At 37.0% G+C, this 20,921-nt stretch overlaps 2 protein-coding genes and 1 long non-coding RNA gene across 34 annotated transcripts in view; 1 reads left to right on the top strand and 2 right to left on the bottom strand.

Moving 5' to 3' along the window:
• IRAG2 (inositol 1,4,5-triphosphate receptor associated 2) overlaps positions 1 to 6,135 on the top strand; it is a 189,644-nt gene extending 183,509 nt beyond the window's left edge. For all 12 annotated transcript variants that reach the window (XM_081483728.1, XM_081483726.1, XM_081483733.1 and 9 more), the window contains 5 exons: positions 1,257 to 1,319; positions 1,431 to 1,480; positions 1,771 to 1,872; positions 4,064 to 4,171; positions 5,620 to 6,135. In XM_081483728.1, coding sequence (XP_081339854.1) covers positions 1,257 to 1,319; positions 1,431 to 1,480; positions 1,771 to 1,872; positions 4,064 to 4,171; positions 5,620 to 5,863 — 567 coding nt within the window. In that variant the 3' untranslated portion in view covers positions 5,864 to 6,135. The remainder of the gene's footprint in view (positions 1 to 1,256; positions 1,320 to 1,430; positions 1,481 to 1,770; positions 1,873 to 4,063; positions 4,172 to 5,619) is intronic.
• On the bottom strand, positions 2,860 to 5,665 carry LOC145503696 (uncharacterized). Its single transcript, XR_014051669.1, has 2 exons — positions 3,414 to 5,665; positions 2,860 to 3,165 (listed from the first exon to the last, which is right to left on the bottom strand). It is a non-coding gene; the product is annotated as an uncharacterized LOC145503696 (long non-coding RNA).
• Positions 6,136 to 6,249: 114 nt separating the features above from the next.
• DNAI7 (dynein axonemal intermediate chain 7) overlaps positions 6,250 to 20,921 on the bottom strand; it is an 82,762-nt gene continuing 68,090 nt past the window's right edge. For 10 of the 21 annotated variants that reach the window (XM_081483751.1, XM_081483741.1, XM_081483750.1 and 7 more), the window contains 6 exons: positions 20,608 to 20,768; positions 17,635 to 17,791; positions 13,514 to 13,728; positions 11,086 to 11,253; positions 7,718 to 7,831; positions 6,250 to 6,627 (listed from right to left, as the gene is read on the bottom strand). In XM_081483751.1, the coding sequence (XP_081339877.1) occupies positions 6,349 to 6,627; positions 7,718 to 7,831; positions 11,086 to 11,253; positions 13,514 to 13,728; positions 17,635 to 17,791; positions 20,608 to 20,768 (1,094 nt within the window). In that variant the 3' untranslated portion in view covers positions 6,250 to 6,348. The remainder of the gene's footprint in view (positions 6,628 to 7,717; positions 7,832 to 11,085; positions 11,254 to 13,513; positions 13,729 to 17,634; positions 17,792 to 20,607; positions 20,769 to 20,921) is intronic. The other 11 variants (XM_081483761.1, XM_081483753.1, XM_081483759.1 and 8 more) reach the window with 3 other exon arrangements.

The raw sequence follows: 20,921 nt of genomic DNA, 5'->3' as shown, positions 1-20,921 counted from the left end.
CCTCAGAGCTTTGCTTCCACCTCATGGTCTAAGACAGCTTTGTCAGTTCTGAGAACCAAGTCCTCGTCATTACTTAATGTGTTGAGCCATATTCCAAGAAAAAAGAATAAGAGAAACAGGTGTTCTCTCTCTCTCTGAAGACACTCCCTAGAAGTCCCAGATAACATTTCCCTTTTCATTTTTGCTTGGAAACAAGACGAAAACAGAGCTTTTATTCTGGAGGCTGTATGTGTAACTGAAATCAAGAGGTCTGTTACTAAAAAAAGGAGAGGGGGGTTGGAAAATGGGATATTGAAAGTCAACCAGCAGTTTTTGTCAGTTTAAAAATCAGGATTTCACAGAATTTTTGAGCAAGTGAGTTTAAAAATCATTCCATCTAAATTGATCTTTTCCACAGATGAACAAAATCACTTTCACAGAAATTATATGTTTAGTTATGATCCTGTAGTGATAGAACCATGATTAGAACCCAGATTCCTGGACCACAATTTGATATGCTTGATGTTCAGCTAACCTATAAAATTAAATTAGGGATGATGGTTTAAGAAAAGAATTCACATAAAAATTCTCATTTATTTCCTACATTTACCATATTTTTATTTCCTGTAGTCCCACTTATTTCAACTTTAAGAGCCACAAAATATGACATAACATTTTCCTGTATAAATCTCAAGGCTAAGGTATAAACAACATCCACTCATTAAAATGTCATACTTATCCTTAAATGTGTTAAATGGAAAAAAAATGAAACCGTGAGGAAAGAAAGCTCTTAAATAGATGCATATTTATCTCCTCTTGATTTGGGGAAAATTTTCCAAGCATAAAAGAAATGGCAGCAAAAGTGAGGAAAAGATGAAAAGATTTGGCTGCATTAACAATAAAGAGTTTTTTGCCAAGAAGTATCTTTAGCAAAATTAATATGGGCAAAAATCATAAACAGGTGGTTCTCAGATCAGATACATAGTTATTCAACATAGAAAAATGGTGTTCAGTGTTACTATAAACCTAAACAGAAAAACTTGTATTCCTTGCTTGATTGGCAAAAATTATCCAGTGTTGGAGAAGGTGGAATATAAATTGGCAGAATATTTCTGGAAGGAAATTTGGCCATAACAAAAACCTTGAAAATATGTCTCCTGTTTAACTCAGCAATGGTCAATTACATGGATGTGTACATACAAGAATATCCATCAGTGTTTTATACAAGGACAAAATATTGAGAATTTTCTAAATGTACATTTCCTCCCTTTGGGTAGCCATCTTCTCTTCGAAGAGTGACCATTGCCTCTTTGCCCAGAAATATTGGAAATGCAGGAATGGTAAGCAAATTCCTAAGTGTTCTTAGTCAGAAGCAAATTAATTTTCGTCACAAAAATGCAAACTTCACTAAATTTGTATTTTATTATTTCCTTAATGTCTGAACTTTAAAGTTGGCTGGGATGGAAAATAATGACCGATTTAGTAGGAGGTCAAGCAGTTGGTAAGTATAATTTTATGATGCCTCTTTGAGAACCTTATTATTTTATAATTTGGCTAAAGTAAATGTTTGAAATAAGCAATAAAGTAGCATTTGTTTTGTATGGATTATATGCAGAATAGTTATAAAAATTGGCATATGCATGAAATTGTTTTCTTATAAGTATTACATGAATATGCTAAAGAAAAAATAAGAACATATTGCTTCTGTATTGATTTAGGTAGTGGGAAATAAATTGGTAATGGCTACACAAGTATTTGATTTGATAAGTGGCTATAATCATCTTTATTTAGGCGTATTTTGGGGTCAAAGCAGAGTGAACACCGTCCCTCATTACATCGATTTATTAGCACCTATTCCTGGGCAGATGCTGAAGAAGAAAAGTGTGAACTAAAGTAGGTGAAGCTTGATGTGTTTATTAACCTGACGTGACTGGGGAATAAATAGTGGGCATCACTTTTATTCTGTGGAGTTTACTGCTGCAGCATCAAAAAGACCATTCATTGTATAAGACTTCTATGAAAATAAAGCACTATGTAAATATTACTTATGAGTACATCCACTCAGTACTGCAAGGTGTGAGGTCTTAAGTTAGAAAAGAACCTGAAATTTGCCAGATTTGTGAAGATAATCTTTTTCCTGTATAGGTATACTGTCATCAGGGGGAAAGGTTCATCGAGAGCCATAGAAATAAAACGTTCATCAACTTAGATGAATTATATACAACATGGGTGTGTGTGTACATATAGACATGTATGTATATGTTTGTATTTATATATATCCTATAGGCACATATGTAATATATGTGCATTACATATACATCTGTCTTCTCTTCAGGTAAAAGAGGAGTAGGAAAAACAAAACTCTATATTGCTATCTCTGTATTTAGCAAGTGAAACAAATAAAACATACTTCTATAGTGAAAGGTAGAAGGTAAGAGGGAGGGACATGAAGAAATGCTGCCTCTAAAATCCTTGGTGACACTTGGTCTCAGATTCCTCATCTGTAGAGATCTTAATGAAATGATTTTATGTTGATTGTATACATGTTCCCTGCACGCCTATTATGTTAGGCACACTACGCTCAAGCTTAAGGGATATGAAGATGAAAAAGACATCGTTCCTACCCTCAAAGCCTTTTTTCTCCCTTAAACAATTGTGGAAGCCTAATTGCATGGTTTGAATTCCCTTTTATTAAAGATTTAGAGTTAACATAATGGATACTTTCTGATCTGGGTTTTAAAAAAATCAATTTTCCTTGAAAAAAAATTATCTATTTTAAAATTTTTGTTTGTATGGCATGATTTCTACTGAGAAGTTTTTGCAAAACAAAAGACTAAAACCTTGAGAATCCTATAGGAATTCTGGGTTGGGGGTCTTGTGTTCTTTAAAAACCAAACTAAAATCTACCACAGGCATTCCCTATAAATGTCTGACTGAAAAAAAACCCAAAAACTTCGACATGCAGTTCATTTTGGCCACTGTGGGGATTGAACTTGGGATTTCAAAATTCAAATCTAACTAGGGACTCATGAGCGGTCATGAAACATGGAACATGAACAATGAAAGAGTTAAGTTTTTTTCAGGCAAAGGATTTCTCTTTAAATAATATGATTTCAATACAGTCAACCCAATTTCAACTTCCCAGTTCATTGAATACTATTGATTTTAAGTAGTTTTATACCAAACCTATCTTCATAACACTTTTTAAATTATGAAGGATTTCAAAATTGGGATTTTGAACTTGGGATTTCAAAATTCAAATCTAACTAGGGACTCATGAGCGGTCATGAAACATGGAACATGAACAATGAAAGAGTTAAGTTTTTTTCAGGCAAAGGATTTCTCTTTAAATAATATGATTTCAATACAGTCAACCCAATTTCAACTTCCCAGTTCATTGAATACTATTGATTTTAAGTAGTTTTATACCAAACCTATCTTCATAACATTTTTTAAATTATGAAGGATTTTTAAAGAAAAAAGAAATGACACTTTAATGCTATTCCAATTTAGTGTTGCTCAAAAAACCAACAGAGAAAAGATTAATTTTAATTAATTGTTAATACATAATGTTAAAAAAATGTGGTAAAAGAATACTTACTGAGAAAAATTTTATTGTATGTTGAATGAAAAATTCAGAAGAAGAAATAATGGCATCCATGTTTGTTTTTTAAGGTGTAGTTACTTATACATACACATACACACACACACATGCATGCACATGCAAAGATGGAAAATCACAGTAATAACACTGGTTAATTACAAGTGGTGAGAACTAACTTACACATGTTCTTCGTAAGTCTCCCCTTTTTATTTCTTCTTTGGCTAGCACCCAAACTTTCTACAACAAACATTTGCTATTTTTCTAAATACAGAGTTACTTTAAAAAATTAAATTCCTATAAATGATTAAAAATATAAAGTTGGTGATTTGACTTTTAGAATTAGGTATTTATCAAATCTTTCTAAAGCAAAATAAATATCTGCAAGCTTCCTTACAAAATAAGTAAAACTTAGCAATATTTTATAAATAATTATAGAACATTATCCACACTTTAATACTTAGAAACAATACTTATTTACAGAACTAAAGATGACTTAGAACCACCTGAAGAAGAAACAGTAGAAAAGACAAGAAAGCCAAGTCTTTCTGAAAAGAAAACTAATCCATCAAAATGGAATGTCTCTTCAATGTAAGTTATTTACTTGCTAAATGATATCATTTTGGTGGAATGGGGAAAGGTAAGGCAGGGTTAGAAGTATTAATCTTTTTTATTATTTTTGCCTTTTAAAAATTTATTTATTTTTGGTTGCACTGGGTCTTCATTGCTGTGTGCAGGCTTTCTCTAGCTGTGGCGGTTGGGGCCACTTTTCATTGCACTGCACAGGCTTCTCATTGCAGTGCTTCTCTTGCTGTGGAACACGGCCTCTAGGTACACAGGCTTCAGTAGTTGCAGCTCGTGGGCTCTAGAGTGCAGGCTCAGTAGTTGTGGTGCTTAGTTGCTCCACGGCATGTGGGATCTTCCTGGACCAGGGATCGAATCTGTGTCCCCTGCATTGGCAGGTGGATTCTTTATCACTTTCCCACCAGGGAAGTCTAGCAGCATTAATCTTAATCAAATTACTTTACTAAAAGATCTTTGAAAATGCTAAATTTAAGATGAATAATAAAAAATTCCATATGGTCTATAAGAATTATCCCTGAACCTATGAGCTACAGGAGGCAGGGGAGTTCACAGTGTAAAAGAACTTGGCCTTGGGACCAGATGACAGAATTAGCTCCCTAACTAGCTGTGTGACCTGGGCAAGTTCATCCGTTTTTGACCATCAATTTCTTCATCTATAAAGTAGGAATGATAATAGTACTTATGTCATTGTTTCGCTATCATGATTAAATGAATTAGCACATGTAAAATGCTTAGTACAGTACCTAACACATAGTTAACTATTTTCAAAGACTTATATGACGCTGTAATAAGCTTTTTTGGTGGATGTTTCTAAAAGGAAGAGTTTACATTTCAGTACACCAAAAGTCCAGGTATGGTGAGGAATAAGTGCCATGCTTATAAGTACATACACATAAATCATGCTCAACCCGATAAATAACATTGTTGTTTCTACTGTAGGAATATAAATTGCCTTACCTGACTTAAAGAATGAAATTAGTACTCAAATGTACTTGTTAGGAGTTAAATAATGCCTAAATCACAAAATTTTCAGATTTTTATCTTAGCACCTCATTTCTTCAATTCTAAAAAAGTATAAGGGATAGCAGGGAGCAGATTGTGGCCAAGCCCAAGACAACAGATGACATTGTGTAGCTTATTACAAGGAGGTGTCAGTGGTAAAGAATATGCTTGCCAATGCAGGAGACGTGGATTCAATCACTGCGTCAGGAAGATCCCCTGGAGTGGGAAATGGCAACCCACTCCATTATTCTTGCCTGGGGAATCCCATGGACAAAGGAGCCTGGTGGCCTATTGTCTGTGGGTTGCAGAGAGTCAGAAATGACTGAGCACACATGTACGTTGGTAGAATTATGTAGGGCAGATACACAACTTGATTACTGTTGGCAAAAGGAATGTTTCTAGTATACAGAAGATTGTGATTACTGCATACTGATTTTGTGTTTTTGTTGTAGTTATGACACATTAGCTTCCTGGGCAACAAACCTCAAGACTTCCATCAGAGAGGCCAACAAGGCGCTCTGGCTTTCTGTGGCATTCATTGTACTGTTTGCAGCGTTGATGAGCTTCTTCACAGGCCGATTTTTCCAGAAGCCCGTGGACGCTGCCCCCACACAGGATGCGGACCCCTGGATGTCTCTAGAACACATCTTGTGGCCATTCACCAGACTCCGACACAACGGGCCACCGCCAGTGTGACTGCAGCACAGCCTAATGTGTGTATCTTGATTTTTAAAGTTTCAGTATCTGAACTTTGTACATTAGTAACTTTTAGCTGGGAAATTATAGAATGGAACCAGAGGTTCTCAGAATGACTGTAAGATATTTTATATTCCTTCTTTTTGTGATTACCTTCCTAACTAAAATGCAGTGGGGAGGAAGCCTGCTTATATGATTTTTTAATGAGCTTTCTGTGGAGGAGATATTATTGTTTGTTAAAATTTATTGAAATAAAGAACCATTTAAATCTATGAACAGTGAACATTGGAAGTCTCAGTAGGCCAAATACAAGAGAAATAAAAAACCTAATTCTTAAAAAATAAAATTTGAGTATAAAATGCTGATTAGATCATTTGAACAGCCTGTTTGAAATATAGTCACTCATCACACTTTATTGAAGAAATACCTGATGTCTCTCCAAGTTGCTTGATTCTTCATACCAGATACAATTTATCCCTGGGGATTTAAGAATAGCTGAGTAACCTAGTTGAGAGTAGCATGTGGCACACAGAGTCAACAAACTGGCAGCTGGAACGCCTGACTTCCCTCATTGCTTCCTGAGAAGCAAAATCCTTAACCATGTGATATAAAGTGGAATGAAATTCAGTTTCTTCTTTAAGGACTTCAGAAAATGCATCACTGGATTCATTGATCTTGAGACTTTGTGCCCTGTCACCACTAAACATTAAAAGGGTCCAGTTAGGATTTTGAATGGGTTCTTCTTTAAGAAGGTGTTCCCTCACCTAAAAAAAAAAAAAGAGAAATCTGTTAATAGTTCCTCTTTTATTAGGTGTTTTGACAGTTGAGTATGTTACTTTGTTGTTGTTGTTCATGGCTAAGTCATGTCCAACTATTCATAACCCAATAACTCCAGCACACCAGGCTTCCGTGTCCTTCACTATCTCCTGGAGCTTGCTCAAACTCATGTCCATTGAATCAGTAATGGCATCCAAGCATCTCATCCTCTATCACTCCCTTCTCCTTCTGCTCTCAATCTTTCCCAGCATCACGGTCTTTTCCAATGAGTCAGCTCTTCACATCAGGTGACCAGAGTTTTTCCATACAGTGGTCACAAAAACTGTGAACAATTTTTTTGGCCAACCCAATATTTGAAGGGCTTGAGTTCCCCAAATTGCTAAGATAAAAAGAAACATTCTTAATGTCCCATTTTTTTAAAAAAGCATGAAACTGTTTATATCTTAGAGTTTATGGAGCTTATCAAAATATATTAATTCTTTAAAAAATATTTATTGAATGCCTTCAAGTGACAAGTATTGTTTCAGGTCCTGGGGATATAACAACAACAAAACAAAGTAAAAAATAACCAAACATATTAATAAATAGCAATCACAACAATAAAACCTTGTCTTCAAGGAGCTTGTAGTCTAATGGAAGAAACACACAGTGAACAAGATAAATAAATATGGTGGCTCATTTATGCTAAAATATTCATCAGTCAGCTTGCAGAATTTGATAACTTCTTTAGCAGGCAGTAGGAAATGTGCCCAGAAGGTTACTCTCAGAGGAGAAAGTTCATGAATCATAGACATATTCACGTGAAAGGCTTACATTTGTTCTTCAGTTGATGTAAAGAGGTCTCCAGCCTAAAATCAAGAACATTTGATACCATAATGGACAACGAAGGCATGACCTTTACATGGTTTGGTTTTATATTTTTTGCAAAATGAAAGAAAATGAAGTTTTCCAACTCCATTTTGAATTTTAATTTTTTCACCTTTTTAAAAGGAGAAAACATAGTCTACATTCATTTAGTTTTTGAGTACTTTATCTTCTTTTGGAAGACAAAAGTTTAAAGGGTTTTGCATACTATACCTGAAATACAGCTTTCTTAGAATCACATGCTGTATTCCACTTACTCCAACAAAATGCAAAAGCAGAACTTAACAGGGCCATTTGCCGATAAGCTTTCGCTTCTACCGAAGGACTCTGTCAGTACAAAAACAAATAGAGTTGATCACAGAGCCTCTCAAGTCTCCGTTCCATCCTTGACCTCCTACAGTCTAGTCTGTTCTCAACCCAGATCCATTTAAAATGTAAGTCACGTGAGGTAAGTCAGAGAAAGATAAATATATCACTTATCAACGGAATCTAAAAAAATGGTACAAATGAACTAATTTATAAAACAGAAATAGAGTCACAGATGTAGAAAACAAACTTATGGTTACCAAGGAGGAGAAGTAGGGGAGGGATGAATTGGGAGGTTGGGATTGACATATACACACTACCACATATAAAATAGACCATGGAATTCTCTGGGCCAGAATACTGGAGTGGGTAGCCTTTCCCTTCTCCAGGGGATCTTTCCAACCCAGGGATCGAACCCAGGTCTCCCGCATTGCGGGCAGATTCTTTACCAGATGAGCCACAGGGGAAGTCACATGGGATTCCCTGGTGGCTCAGATGGTAAAGCGTCTGCCCTCAATGCGGGAGACCTGGGTTCGATCCCTGGGTTGGGAAGATCCCCTGGAGAAGGAAATGGCAACCCACTCCAGTACTCTTGCCTAGAAAATTTCATGGATGGAGGAGCCTGGTGGGCTACAGTCCATGGGGTCACAAAGAGTCAGACATGACTGAGCAACTTCACTTTCACATATAAAATAGACAACTAATAAAGACCTGCTATCTAGCACAGGGAACTCAACTCAATACTCTGTAATGACCTATATGGGAAAAGAATCTGAAAAGAGTGGATTTATGTATATGTATGTATAACTGACCCACACTGCTGTACAACAGAAACTAACACAACATTGTAGATCAACTATACTCCAATTTAAAAAATTTTTTAAAGAAAAAAATAAAATTCAAATATAAAAAATAATTTAAGTCAGATTTATGACTTCTTTCTCAAAATGGGGCAATGGCTTCCCCTTTCAGAGCAGAACCCAGAGTCCTAACAGTGCTCCACGGGGCCTCTGTCCTCTTATAGCCCCCATTGTTGTTGTTCAGTCTCTCAGTTGTGTCCAACTCTTTGCAAACCCATCGACTGCAGTATGCCAGGCTCCCCTGTCCTTCACCATCTCCTGGAGTTTGCTCAAACTCATGTCCATTAAGTCGATGATGCCATCCAACCGTCTCATCCTCTGTTGTCCCCTTCTCTTCCTTCCCTCAATCTTTCCCAGCATCAGTGTCTTTTCCAATTAGTTGGATATTCACATCTCCCATACACACCATTATCTCTCTGACTTTATCCCCTATTCTTCTCCCTTTGCTCTGGGTGCTCCAGCCTCCTTGCTGTTCCATCCTTCTTGCTGTTCTTCCCATCCTCATATACATCAGGCCACTCCCTCTGGACTCTTTCCGTCCACCCCGCTTCCACTGTTCTCTCCAGCTGGAAGCTGATATTCTTCCAGAGATGGCAACTTGGCTAAATTCCCCACCTTGAAGCTTTCCTCAAATATTACCTTCTTATTGAGCCCCCCTCCCCCTACACCATATTTGATATTGTACCTTTTCTTTCTTTCATTTGATTTATGTTTGTTGATGTTTGCCTCCCTCTATTCTAGAATGTAAGCTCCACAAGGGCAGAGACCTTTGTTTTATTCACTAATGTTTCCTATGCATCTAAAACATTGTCTGGAATATAAGTGTTCAGAAAAAAATTCTTGAATACAATATTCTGAAAAGATGACTAGTATATGACGTTCAGCATTTGTAGAGTAACTGGCAACTTGAGTTACTGAAACTGAAGTGGGATTTTTTCCGCTATGCATATATGTATACAATCTGGAAATAATGTGATTATTTCCAGTATGTGTCTACCCATATTGTCATTTTATGGTATATTATAAACTTGTTCTTGAGTTTAGAACTCTTCTGCCCAAAACACCTTTCATGATTAGAAGTCACTCTGTCTTCATTTATGCATCATGAATGTTTGACAAACATCTACTGTATTCTGGGAATAGGGTTGGTGCTAGAAGAATCAAAGTTGATTAAGGAATGGTCACCACTCTCAAGGAGCTCAGAGTTTAACATGCAAGGATCACATTTAACTCAATTTATGAGTTACATGAAAAAATATGCAGACAAGAAGGCTCTATGAAGTAGAAGGAAGTGGGTTTTAAGGATCGGTGGTCCTTGTATGTATTTAATTTCACCTGATTTAACACGTTTGGGAAACTTCTGAGTCATTTACTCTTTTCAGAAATCTTCCATATATGCACTCTGGAAGAAGAAAGAAGGCATACAAATGGGATGTTGCCCAGACTACCTTGCACTAAACTGACCAGCTGTGGTTATGCTCCATGTGTCAATATGAAGATCGTTCTACAGAATATTAAATTTGAGAGAACTCTAGATTTCTCAGTTTAGTTCAGTCGCTCAGTCATGTCCGACTCTTCAGGACCCTATAGACTGCAGCACATCAGGCTTCCTTGTCCATCACCAATTCCCGGAGCTTGCTCAAACTCATGTCTATCGAGTCAGTGATGCCATCCAACCATCTCACCCTCTGTTGTCCCCTTCTCCTCCTGCCTTCAATCTTCCCCAGCATCAGGGTCTTTACAGATGAGTCAGTTTTTTGCATCATGTGGCCAAAGTGTTGGAGTTTCAGCTTCAGCATCAGTCCTTCCAATAAATATTAAAGACTGATTTCCTTTAGGATTGACTGGTTTGATCTCCTTGCAGTCCAAGGGACTCTCAAGAATCTTCTCCAACACCACAGTTCAAAAGCATCAATTCTTCGGCACTCAGCTTTCTTTATAGTCCAACTCTCACATCCATACATGACTACTGAAAAAACCATAGCCTTGACTAGATGGACCTTTGTCGGCCAAGAAATGTCTCTGCTTTTTAATATGCCATCTAGGTTGCTCATAGCTTTTCTTCCAAGGAGCAAGAGTCTTTTAATTTCATGGCTGTAGTCACCATCTGCAGTGATTTTCAAGCCCAAGAAAAGAAAATCTCTCACTGTTTCCATTGTTTCCTCATATATTTGCCATGAAGAGATGGGACTGGTTGCCATGATCTTAATTTTTTGAATGTTGAGTTTTAAGCCAGGTTTTTCACCAGAAATCACTGGATTTCTAGTCTTGCTATTTATTCCTTCCTTTCTAACTATAATCTCATACAAACGAATATAGAAAACTCATTGGTGTACCTTAACATTTATATAAAATGTAGTACTTGCTAACATTCTAAATGTTCATCACATTAAACTTGGAAGGATTCATTCTTACCTTATAGTTTATAACAACATAAAGATGCGAGTGTCCAGTAGGGAAGATATTCAATCCAGTCTTTTTCAAAGCAATAATGAAAGAAACAGGAGTCATCCACTTTTCTTCCAAAATAGAGGAGTGCTTTTTGTTATTTACTTTGATTGAAGCTAACATGCAGAGGTTTTCCTAGTTTCAATAAGAAAGAAGCTTTTATATAAGAAAGTTAAAGAAATTATTACCTCATTATCATTCCAGGTCCAGCTGTTAGGTTCTTTATACAAAACTATGGTTTTTCTAGTAGTCATGTACAGATGTGAGAGTTGGACCATAAAGAAGGCTGAGTGCTGAAAAATTGATGCTTTTCAAGTATGGTGTTGGAGAATATTCTCGAGAGTCCCTTGGACAGCACAGAGATCAAACCAGTCAATCCTAAAGGAAATCAACCCTGAATATTCATTGGAAGGACTGAAGCTGAACCTCCAGTACTTTGGCCACTTGACATGAAGGGCCAAGACACTGGAAAAGATTGAGGGCAGGAGGAGAAGTGGGAGACAGAGGATGAGATAGCTGAATGGCATCACTGACTTGATATATATGAGTTTCAGCAAACTCTGGGAGATAGTGAAGGACAGGGCATGTTGCAGTTCTTAGGGTTGCAAAGAGTTGGACACAACTTAGCGACTGAACAACAGCAACTATTTTTTTTTAGAAAATCCTGTATTATCCTACATTAAAAAGAATGCAGGGCAGATATATTTTAGGCTTGATCCAAAAGGTCCACCTCAAAGTTTCCACATTACCTTAACCAGTTTATCAACTCTTCTCAGGCTCATCTGAGCAATCCAAGGATCTCTCAGGTCGCCTACTTTATAAGTTATGATCTAAGAATACTGCATGTGCTCCTGTTGAAGTAGAAGAGCTATTTGACAGCAACCATGTTGCATCTTTTAAAGATCATAATTTTTTACATGTATAAAATTTTAACATAATAATTCAAAATTATTATCCAGTTTCAAAGTTTGCAAAGTGGTAATCTGAAGGTGTACAGAGTTCACATCTCTCCTCTGACGTTAAAAACCAAGTCTGATGATCTTCTAGCTTTCCTGCCACATTCATAAAGAATTTCAGGTTATAGCTTTAAAAAAAAAAATCTCTTTTTTAAAACAACTTTCATGAGGTATATTTTACATATCATAAAATTCACCCATTTAAAGTACACAGTTCAGTGATTTTTTTTTTTTGGTAACTTTACTGACTGGTGCAACTATCACCATAAATCAGTTTTAGAACATTTTCATCCCCTCAGTGAAATCCCTTATGCCTATTTATATCCATTCCCCACTTCAGCCTCAGGCAACCACTAAATCTACTTATTGTGTCTTTAAATTTCAGACTCTGTAATTTCTTTTTTTTTTTTTTAATTATGGAAGGATAATAGCTTATTTAGAGGAGATTTGGAAAATACAGAACAAAGTTACATATTGTTCTACTATATGTTACAGTTATTTTTTAAAGTAGATAAATTAAGATTTTTAGTTGGAGTTTCAATATCAAACTCTTAAAAATTAATAGACTAGACAGAAAAGTAGGATATAGTAGGCCTGAAAAGCACCATGAACCAATTCAACATAATTCACAGTTATACAATTTTCACACAATAGTAGAATACAAATTCTATTCAAGTTCCCATAGACTACATACTAGGAGACACTGGAACATAACCAGGAATATAAAATAAGGTACAAAAATTTCGTGGTCTGCTGCTGCTGCTGCTGTTGCTAAGTCGCTTCAGTTGTGTCCGACTCTGTGCAACCCCATAGACGGCAGCCCACCAGGCTCCGCCATCCCTGGGATCTCCAGGCAAGAACACTGGAGTGGGTTGCCATTTCCTTCTCCAATGCATGAAAGTGAAAAGTGAAAGTGAAGTCACTCAGTCGTGTCTGACTCTTCACGACCCCATAGACTGCAGCCCTCCAGGCTCCTCTGTCCATGGGATTTTCCAGGCAAGAGTACTGGAGTGGGTTGCCATTGCCTTCTCCGATTTTGTGGTCTACAGGTATTGAAATCATAGAGTCAGACTCTGTAGCAATGGAGTTACTCAAAAGGGATTTCAAATGGCTGGGTGCTATCTTCCTGTGATAAGATCAGGAAGCCTCTTTAGAGTGGACCAAAAACTCTTCAAGTCATACTGCAACCATACTTAGAGTTTCACCAATTGCTCTATTCCTAGTAACTTTAGGGCACAAACTTATACTTTACTTTTACATGTTATTTCCTATATACTCAATATTTTATTTAGAAACTACTGCTCAAGGTATATTTTCAATATATTTATAAAAGACATTTCAATATGTAAATCATCAGTGATTGACTGTTTTGACACACACTTTTATTGTCATCAAAGAGATTTAACTCTTTGATATGACTTGCTATAACAGCGGTTTACCTTAATTTGTATTTGAAGTTCAGTAAATACTGTAGTCACAGTCAGAAGTACTTTATTCACATCAAGTGGTCTTAGCTCCCATGACTGGTATGGCATATTAATATGGGCATCTTGAATTAAGGTAACAGGACAAAAAGTTTCCAGGTTGAATGTTATAAGTCTCTCCTCTGATTTGTAAGACACGTTGCTGATGCCATCAGTTTTCCAGTGTTTACCTTTATAATTGGATTAATAAGACATTAATTCCAGTTTTTCCTCTGCAAAAATAAGATGAATGAAACCACCCCCACTAACTTCAACATGTATAAATTGATTTTTCACACTGAGAATAGGATCACAACAACAAACCATCTTCACTGGAGTTTCTTCCTGTCTACAGGATCAAGTCCAGATTCTTCAGCATGGTCACAAGACTTTCAGAATGAAGCTCTGACTCTCATTTCTGGCTTCCTTCTTTGCTACTTCTCAGACTTCTTCCCAGTCACACTTTTCTTTTCTTCCCCAACAACATCATATAACTGTAAGCCTCTGCACATGCAGTTCTTTCTTCCTAGAGAACATTTCTTTCCTCTTTTAGAGAACCTCTCTTCATCTTTCTTTTTAGAGAAGTTTAAAATTCTCCTATCTTGAGTATACAATTATTTTTAGTAAATTTACCCAGTTTTGCAATCATCACCACCATTCAGTTTTAGAATATTATTATCCTCCCAGTAAGATCTCTTATGTCCAGTTATAGTTAATTCCCATTTGCATCACCAGTCCCAAGAAACTATTAATATACTTAAAGATTTGCCTTTTCTTAACTTTCATTAAACACAATCATATAATAGGTGATCTTTTGTGTCTCTTACAACTCAATAATAAAACACAACACAACTTAAAAATGGGCAAAAGATTTGAATAAACATTTCATCAAAGAAGTTACATGAAAGTATAGTAAATGCATAAAAAAAGATGCTCAACATTACCACTCATTAGGGAAATAAAATTAAAACTATGAAAACACATTTCACCCCCACTAGGGTGGCTCCAGGAGAAGGCAATGGCATCCCACTCCAGTACTCTTGCCTGGAAAATCCCATGGACGGAGGAGCTTGGTGGGCTGCAGCCCATGGGGTCGCTAAGAGTAGGATACGACTGAGCGACTTCACTTTCACTTTTCCCTTTCATGCACTGGAGAAGGAAATGGCAACCCACTCCAGTATTCTTGCCTGGAGAATCCCAGAGACGGCAGAGCCTGGTGGGCTGCTGTCTGTGGGGTCGCACAGAGTTGGACACGACTGAAGTGACTTAGCAGCAGCAGCAGGGTGGCTCTATTAAAAAAAATAGGTAATAACAAATGGTGGCAAGAATATGGAGAAATGGGGAACCTTGTGTTGTGGTTATAGCTCCTTTGAAAAACAACTTGGCAGTTTTTAAACAGTTGAACATCAATTTACGCTTCAACCCAGCAATTCCACTCCTACCAATATACCCAAGAGGAATGAAGACTTATGCCCACACAGAATACACTATATCAATGGTCTCTTAGTCTCTTAAGGACCTGCCTAATATTCTATCCTAGGAGAAGCTGTCCTTAACTCTACAGATGGGACCAGTCACTGTTCTGCTCCGTAGCACTTTCATCTATTATATAGCCCCTTACTACTCCAGCCCCTTGGGTATGATATCTTTCCCTGTCTGCCTCTCCTACAACTTTGAAAATTCCTGGATGAAGGAATTATGTCTCACTTATCTCTGTCTTTCTTTTTGTTTAGCATTTTATGAAATGAATGAATCATTCTTTTCCTAGAATACCCTCTTCATTTCCACTTGGCTTTCTTGTCTTCTCACATGAAAGGTTCCACTGGCTACTTTTGACTTAAATTTTTTTTAAATTTTGGCATGTATTTATTTGAAAATTTACTGGAAAAAAGAAATAAAACACTTTTAGGCATTAATTTTAAAGCATTCAATAAATAATAGTAGACAGGAATATATAATATTGTCCCTACACACTTAAACTCTCCTCCTATTGAGGCAATCCTCCTGATGAGAATTATCTTGGATAATTAATAAAGTAATAAATAATAAAGTAATTCCCAACCTCAGCTGTCATTCCCATCTCTCTCTAGTTTTCATCCTCATACACCTACTTTTTTTTAAAAAACTTTTTTTAAAATTGGTGTATAGCTGCTTTACAATGTTATATTAGTTCTATTTTTGACTCTTGAATTCAATATAATAAATAATTATATGAGACAACTAAGTTGTATATAATTCCTCTTTTTGTTTTTACATTTACAAAATTATCTTAATTTTTAACCATAAAAATTGTTGTTTTGTTGTTGTTTAGTCACTAAGTCATGTCTAACTCCTGGTGACCCATGGACTGTAGCCTGCCAAGCTCCTCTGTCCATGGGGTTCTCCTGGCAAGAATACTGGAGTGGGTTGCCATTTCCTTCTCCAGGGTATCTTCCTGTACCAGGGATTGAAACCCAGACTTCTGCACCAGCAGGTGGATTCTTTACCAGTGAGTCACCAGGGAAACCAGATGGCACCCCACTCCAGTATTCTTGCCTGGAAAATTCCACGGACGGAGGAGCCTAGTAGGCTGCAGTCCATGGGGTCACTAAGAGTCAGACATGACTGAGCGACTTCACTTTCACTTTTCACTTTCATGCATTGGAGAAGGAAATGGCAACCCACTCCAGTGTTCTTGCCTGGAGAATCCCAGGGACGGAGGAACCTGGTGGGCTGCCGTCCATGGGGTCGCAGAGTCGGACACGACTGAAGTGACTTAGCAGCAGCAGCAGCAGCAGCACCAGGGAAACCATGGAGTTGTAGATTACTGCCATATAATTACTGCAGTTAGAGTCAAATTTTACTTGTTATATTTCCCTGAATCATGTGGGATAACTGATCTTGTCTAATTCTAATTTTAATTTGATAAGTAAATATTTAGGAACGTTACTTTTAAAGGAAAGGAAAAGTGAAACCTCTAAAGCAACACGAAAGGAAAATATTACCCAATGTTCATTTTGATATATTTTATGGTTTAATGTATTGATAGAAGTATACTGTTTTTAAAACAAATTATTTCTACACTAAATATCTTGTGGTTATGTCTATATAAGCAAAAATATGGTTGTAGCAACCATAAAAAAATTTAAAGTACAAAATAGTCTCTAAATTCTCTGCTCCCATAACTAAATAGCTCTGTGCTTTAGTTTTCTTATTATCTAGACCTGTTATCTAGTATGCAAACCTTTTCACAAATAAATAAATGGATGTAGAATAATTCACCTACATTAAAAACAAAGCTGTTCAACTTTCATCTAAGAGTCCCCAGATTTGCATACATTAATTCACAAGACCAAGACCTTCCAAAGTTTAGCCTGGCAACCCCAAATCAGGTATCTGTTAATAATTGGTGAATCATTAACTTGTGTTTGTTAACACTTCTGATTTATTGATATTTAACAATTTGAATACGCAATAATTTCCCATGGTTCAATAGTTGAAAATTACAGAGGCACATAGTGGTTGGTTTTCCTCTTTCTCAGGTTTCCCATTTGTCCACTCCCCATCCTCAGTTGTTGTTTAGTTGCTAAGTCGTGTCCAACTCTGCGAACCCACGGACTTTAGCCCGCCAGGCTCCTCTGTCCATAGGACTTCCCAGGCAAGAACACTGGAGTGGGTTGCCATTTCCTTCTCCAGGGCATCTTCCCATCCTAGGGATTGAATCTGTGTCTCCTGCTTGGCAGGCAGGTTCTTTACCACTGAAGCCACCTGGGAAGACCCCCATCCTCAGTACCTGGTTGTAATAAGCTTTGCAATTTATAAATCATTAACACTAAAATAATCAAATTTTAATCACCCCAACCTGAATTATTTGGCCATTTCAAGAGAGAGTAGGCTTTTCATTTGTTTTTGATTTGCTATACTATTTGACATTTTTATTCATTTCCTTCTTTTTAAAAACATCCCTATTCATTTCCATGACCCTAGAATTGGCATAGAAACACGTACGATTAGAAACTCGGTTTACATTCTCCATTTCCTATTTTGATTTAAGGATTTATATTATTATACCTCTTTTCATTACGGAATTATCAAAGCTGGTTAAGGCAGCATTGTACCTTCAGCATCCCATCTTGCAACCATAGGATTCTCAAAGAAGATTACATTCTCGTGAACTTCAAGCATGACCTCTATGGGTGGGGAAACATTTTCTGTTTCAAGGTCTTCTGTAGTTTCTGGAGGATATGTATGTTTCTGTAATCCTTCTTTGAGTATCTTTTAAAAATGACCAAGATAATACTAAGTTAGAAGCTGACTGGTAACAGTTTATGATGTAAATATTGCAGAATAACCTATATATGTTAAATAAACACTGAAGTTTGGTCACATTTCACTATAGAATGACTAACAAAATACCACAACAAAATTAAAGATAATGATTGAGGGAAAAAAATCACTAAATTTGAATGTAATTCAGAACACTCCTATGGGTCGGATTCTAGGCTGACTGGGACTTAACTATTCATTTTATTTCTCCAATAATTCTAAGAGGTATATATTGAACAGAGAAGATAACTGGGACTTAGAAAAATCAATTAATGTGCCAAAGATTACAAAATGACTTCAAGAATGCACCAGAAGCCCAAAATATTGGATTGGCCAAAAAGTTCATTTGGGTTTTCCCCTAACATCTTATAGAAAGATCTGAACAAACTTTTTTGACCAACCCAGTAGATTTATAGGACCCCAAATCCCATGTTCCATTAACTTGGTTAGGGTGTGTGGGTGAAGACAGAAAGAACAAGCAACCTTTTGAGAAGTGTGGAAATAGATGAATGAAACTAATTAAAAATCATCATATTGCATACCTTAAACTTACGCAGTGTTATATGTCAATTACACCTTAAAAAAGCAGAGGGGTGGTGAGGGGGAGAAAGTAAATTAAGCCAAGAGCAGATGTCTGTGGGATAAAGAAAATTTGTCTATTATCAGAACTTAGCAGAGATGGATCTAGGAAAGGGAAGAAGATTACAAATGTTACAAAACAGAGGAAAAAACTGGATGGGGAAAATTTCTAGAGGAAGTGTGAGATTATTTAAAAGGGACTTAGAAAATGAGGAAGGTCTCTTCGTTTCAGGAGAGAAAAATAAGTGTGATGGAGAATACTCTGGGCTCAAATAGAGCACCTAGAGTAGTATCAGGACCAGGACAAAATTCAGGAACACCTGATCTCTGTATGCATCCTTGAGATTCCCAGTTCAGGTTAGACCTTCCTATGGATAAAGAGTTTTGAAAGTGTCCCTCCACCAAAGGGTGTCTCTCTGGACTCCACTCTGCCCTTCATGTATTTCTGAGGTAGGGAAGGCTGATTCAAATAGGTTCTTCAAAGTGGCTGCATGCTAAGCCGCTTCAGTTATGTCCGACTCTTTGCGACCCTATGGACTGTAGACCATCAGGCTCCTCTATCCATGGGATATCCCAGGCAAGGATACTGGAGTGGGTTGACATGCCCTTCTCCAGGGAATCTTCCTGACCCAGGGTTCGAACCCGTGTGTCCTGAGTCTCCTGCATCGATGGCGGATTCTTTATTGATGAGCCCCTGGAGAAGCCCCTCAAAACGGGCTACAAACCAAATTATCTCTCCAGGGTCAACCTAATGACTGCATTCTCATTTATGAGAAGGGGAAAGGGACAGCAATATTATCCCTAAGAGGGTAAAAATTAGTTTAGAGGGGTCATGAAAAAATTGTACTCTTTTAGGTATAAAACACAAATATACATACAGCACGTATGTTGATATACAGTATACATGTGGTATTAATATTTTATGGGAGACAGTTAGGAAAAAAGTCTACAAAGGCTCCTTGGAGGGGTGACAATGAAAAAAAAAAAAAGATAAATACTACACTAATTCAAGAATGCCTGTGCATAAAGAAGTTGCGGCTTCTTCTAGGCTCCTCTGTTCATGGAGTTCTCCAGGTAAGAATACTGGAGTGGGTAGCCATTCCTTTCTTCAGAGGCTCTTCCCAATCCAGGGATTGAACCCAGGTCTCCTGCACTGCAAGCAGATTCTTTACCATAACTGGGTATTACCTGGGGTATAGGCCACTAAAAGTTAAATCAAGTCAATACAAGTGCAAATGTTACTACTTACTGAAACAAGAGCGAGAACTCCTTGAAAAATGATAGACAACTACCATCAGTATCCTTGTTACTCCGCGTGTGCTATCTGTGCATCAATACCATCGGCATTGCCCACATCAGGGCTTTTCAAACTTTCATGTGCAGGTAATATGCAGATTCTGTGGACCTGAGGTCAAGTCCCAAATGATGCATTTCTAACAAGTTCTCAGGTGATACAGATGCTGCAGGTTCATGGACCACACTTGTATATCAAGGATACAGACCAGTGGTTCTCAAACTTTGGGGTGTGTCTTGCTAAAACAGAGACTGCTGAGTCTTACCTCCAAACTTTCTGATTCAGTAGGACTGAGGTGGGGGCAATGAATTTGCATTTCTAGCATATTCTCAGATGATGCCAAATGATGTTGACGCTTCTAGTTGAGGGACCACATGCTGGGAACCACTGATTTAGACTAGAATCCACAAACTATGGTCCCTGGAAAATCCAGCACCCACTAGTTTTTATAAAATAAATTTAACTGGAACACAGCCATGTACATTCATTTACCAATGGCTACTTTAATGTTACAACGGCAGAGTTGGGGAGTTGCAACAGAGCTGGTATGGCTCACAAAGCTGAAAATATTTACCACCTGGCCATTTACAGAAAAAATTTGATGACCTCTGAAAATGACTGTCATTATTAAGGTGAAATTGGCATAATATAAACAGTATTACAGGTTTACAACTAAGTTAACATGTATGAATTCTATTTTTAAAATCTGTATTATTTCAGATTCCTCTCCTTAAGTATCTGATTTTGATTCATAAATTCAAGACAGCTTATAATTACATTTTCCCCATTTGTGCTTGTCTAATAGGGTTAAATAGATGTTAAATCATTTCAGATAAAGTTAAAGCATGAGAAATTGTTTTATCCATAAATTTTGATTCAAGAATCAACCTACTTCCACAATCATCCAGCTCTTCATTGGTTTACACTGTGGAGGAAGCTCCAAAATATCCAAGTGGTACACTCCACCCAGGGTTGTGAACTGGCATAAATCAACCTCATTTTCTTCAAAGAAATAGGGCTTTTCACAAGCATTCTCTAACAGCAACTCCTGTGCTGAAATTAATCAGATTGATTGAGTTTCTAAATAGATCACAACATTTCTGTATTTTCTTAGTAGGGAAGTGAAAGCATTCTAATACTGGTAAAGAAAATTTTTATTTAGCAACTACACATTTTCAGAATGTGGTTAATTCAAAATCATTCACT

The sequence above is a fragment of the Giraffa tippelskirchi genome, chromosome 4 (genome assembly GCF_054371585.1).
Source record: "Giraffa tippelskirchi isolate mGirTip1 chromosome 4, T2T-mGirTip1v1.2.pri, whole genome shotgun sequence".
Lineage (NCBI taxonomy): Eukaryota > Metazoa > Chordata > Mammalia > Artiodactyla > Giraffidae > Giraffa > Giraffa tippelskirchi.
The sequence above is the reverse complement of the archived record's forward strand: the minus strand, read 5'-3'. Positions and strand labels throughout refer to the sequence as shown.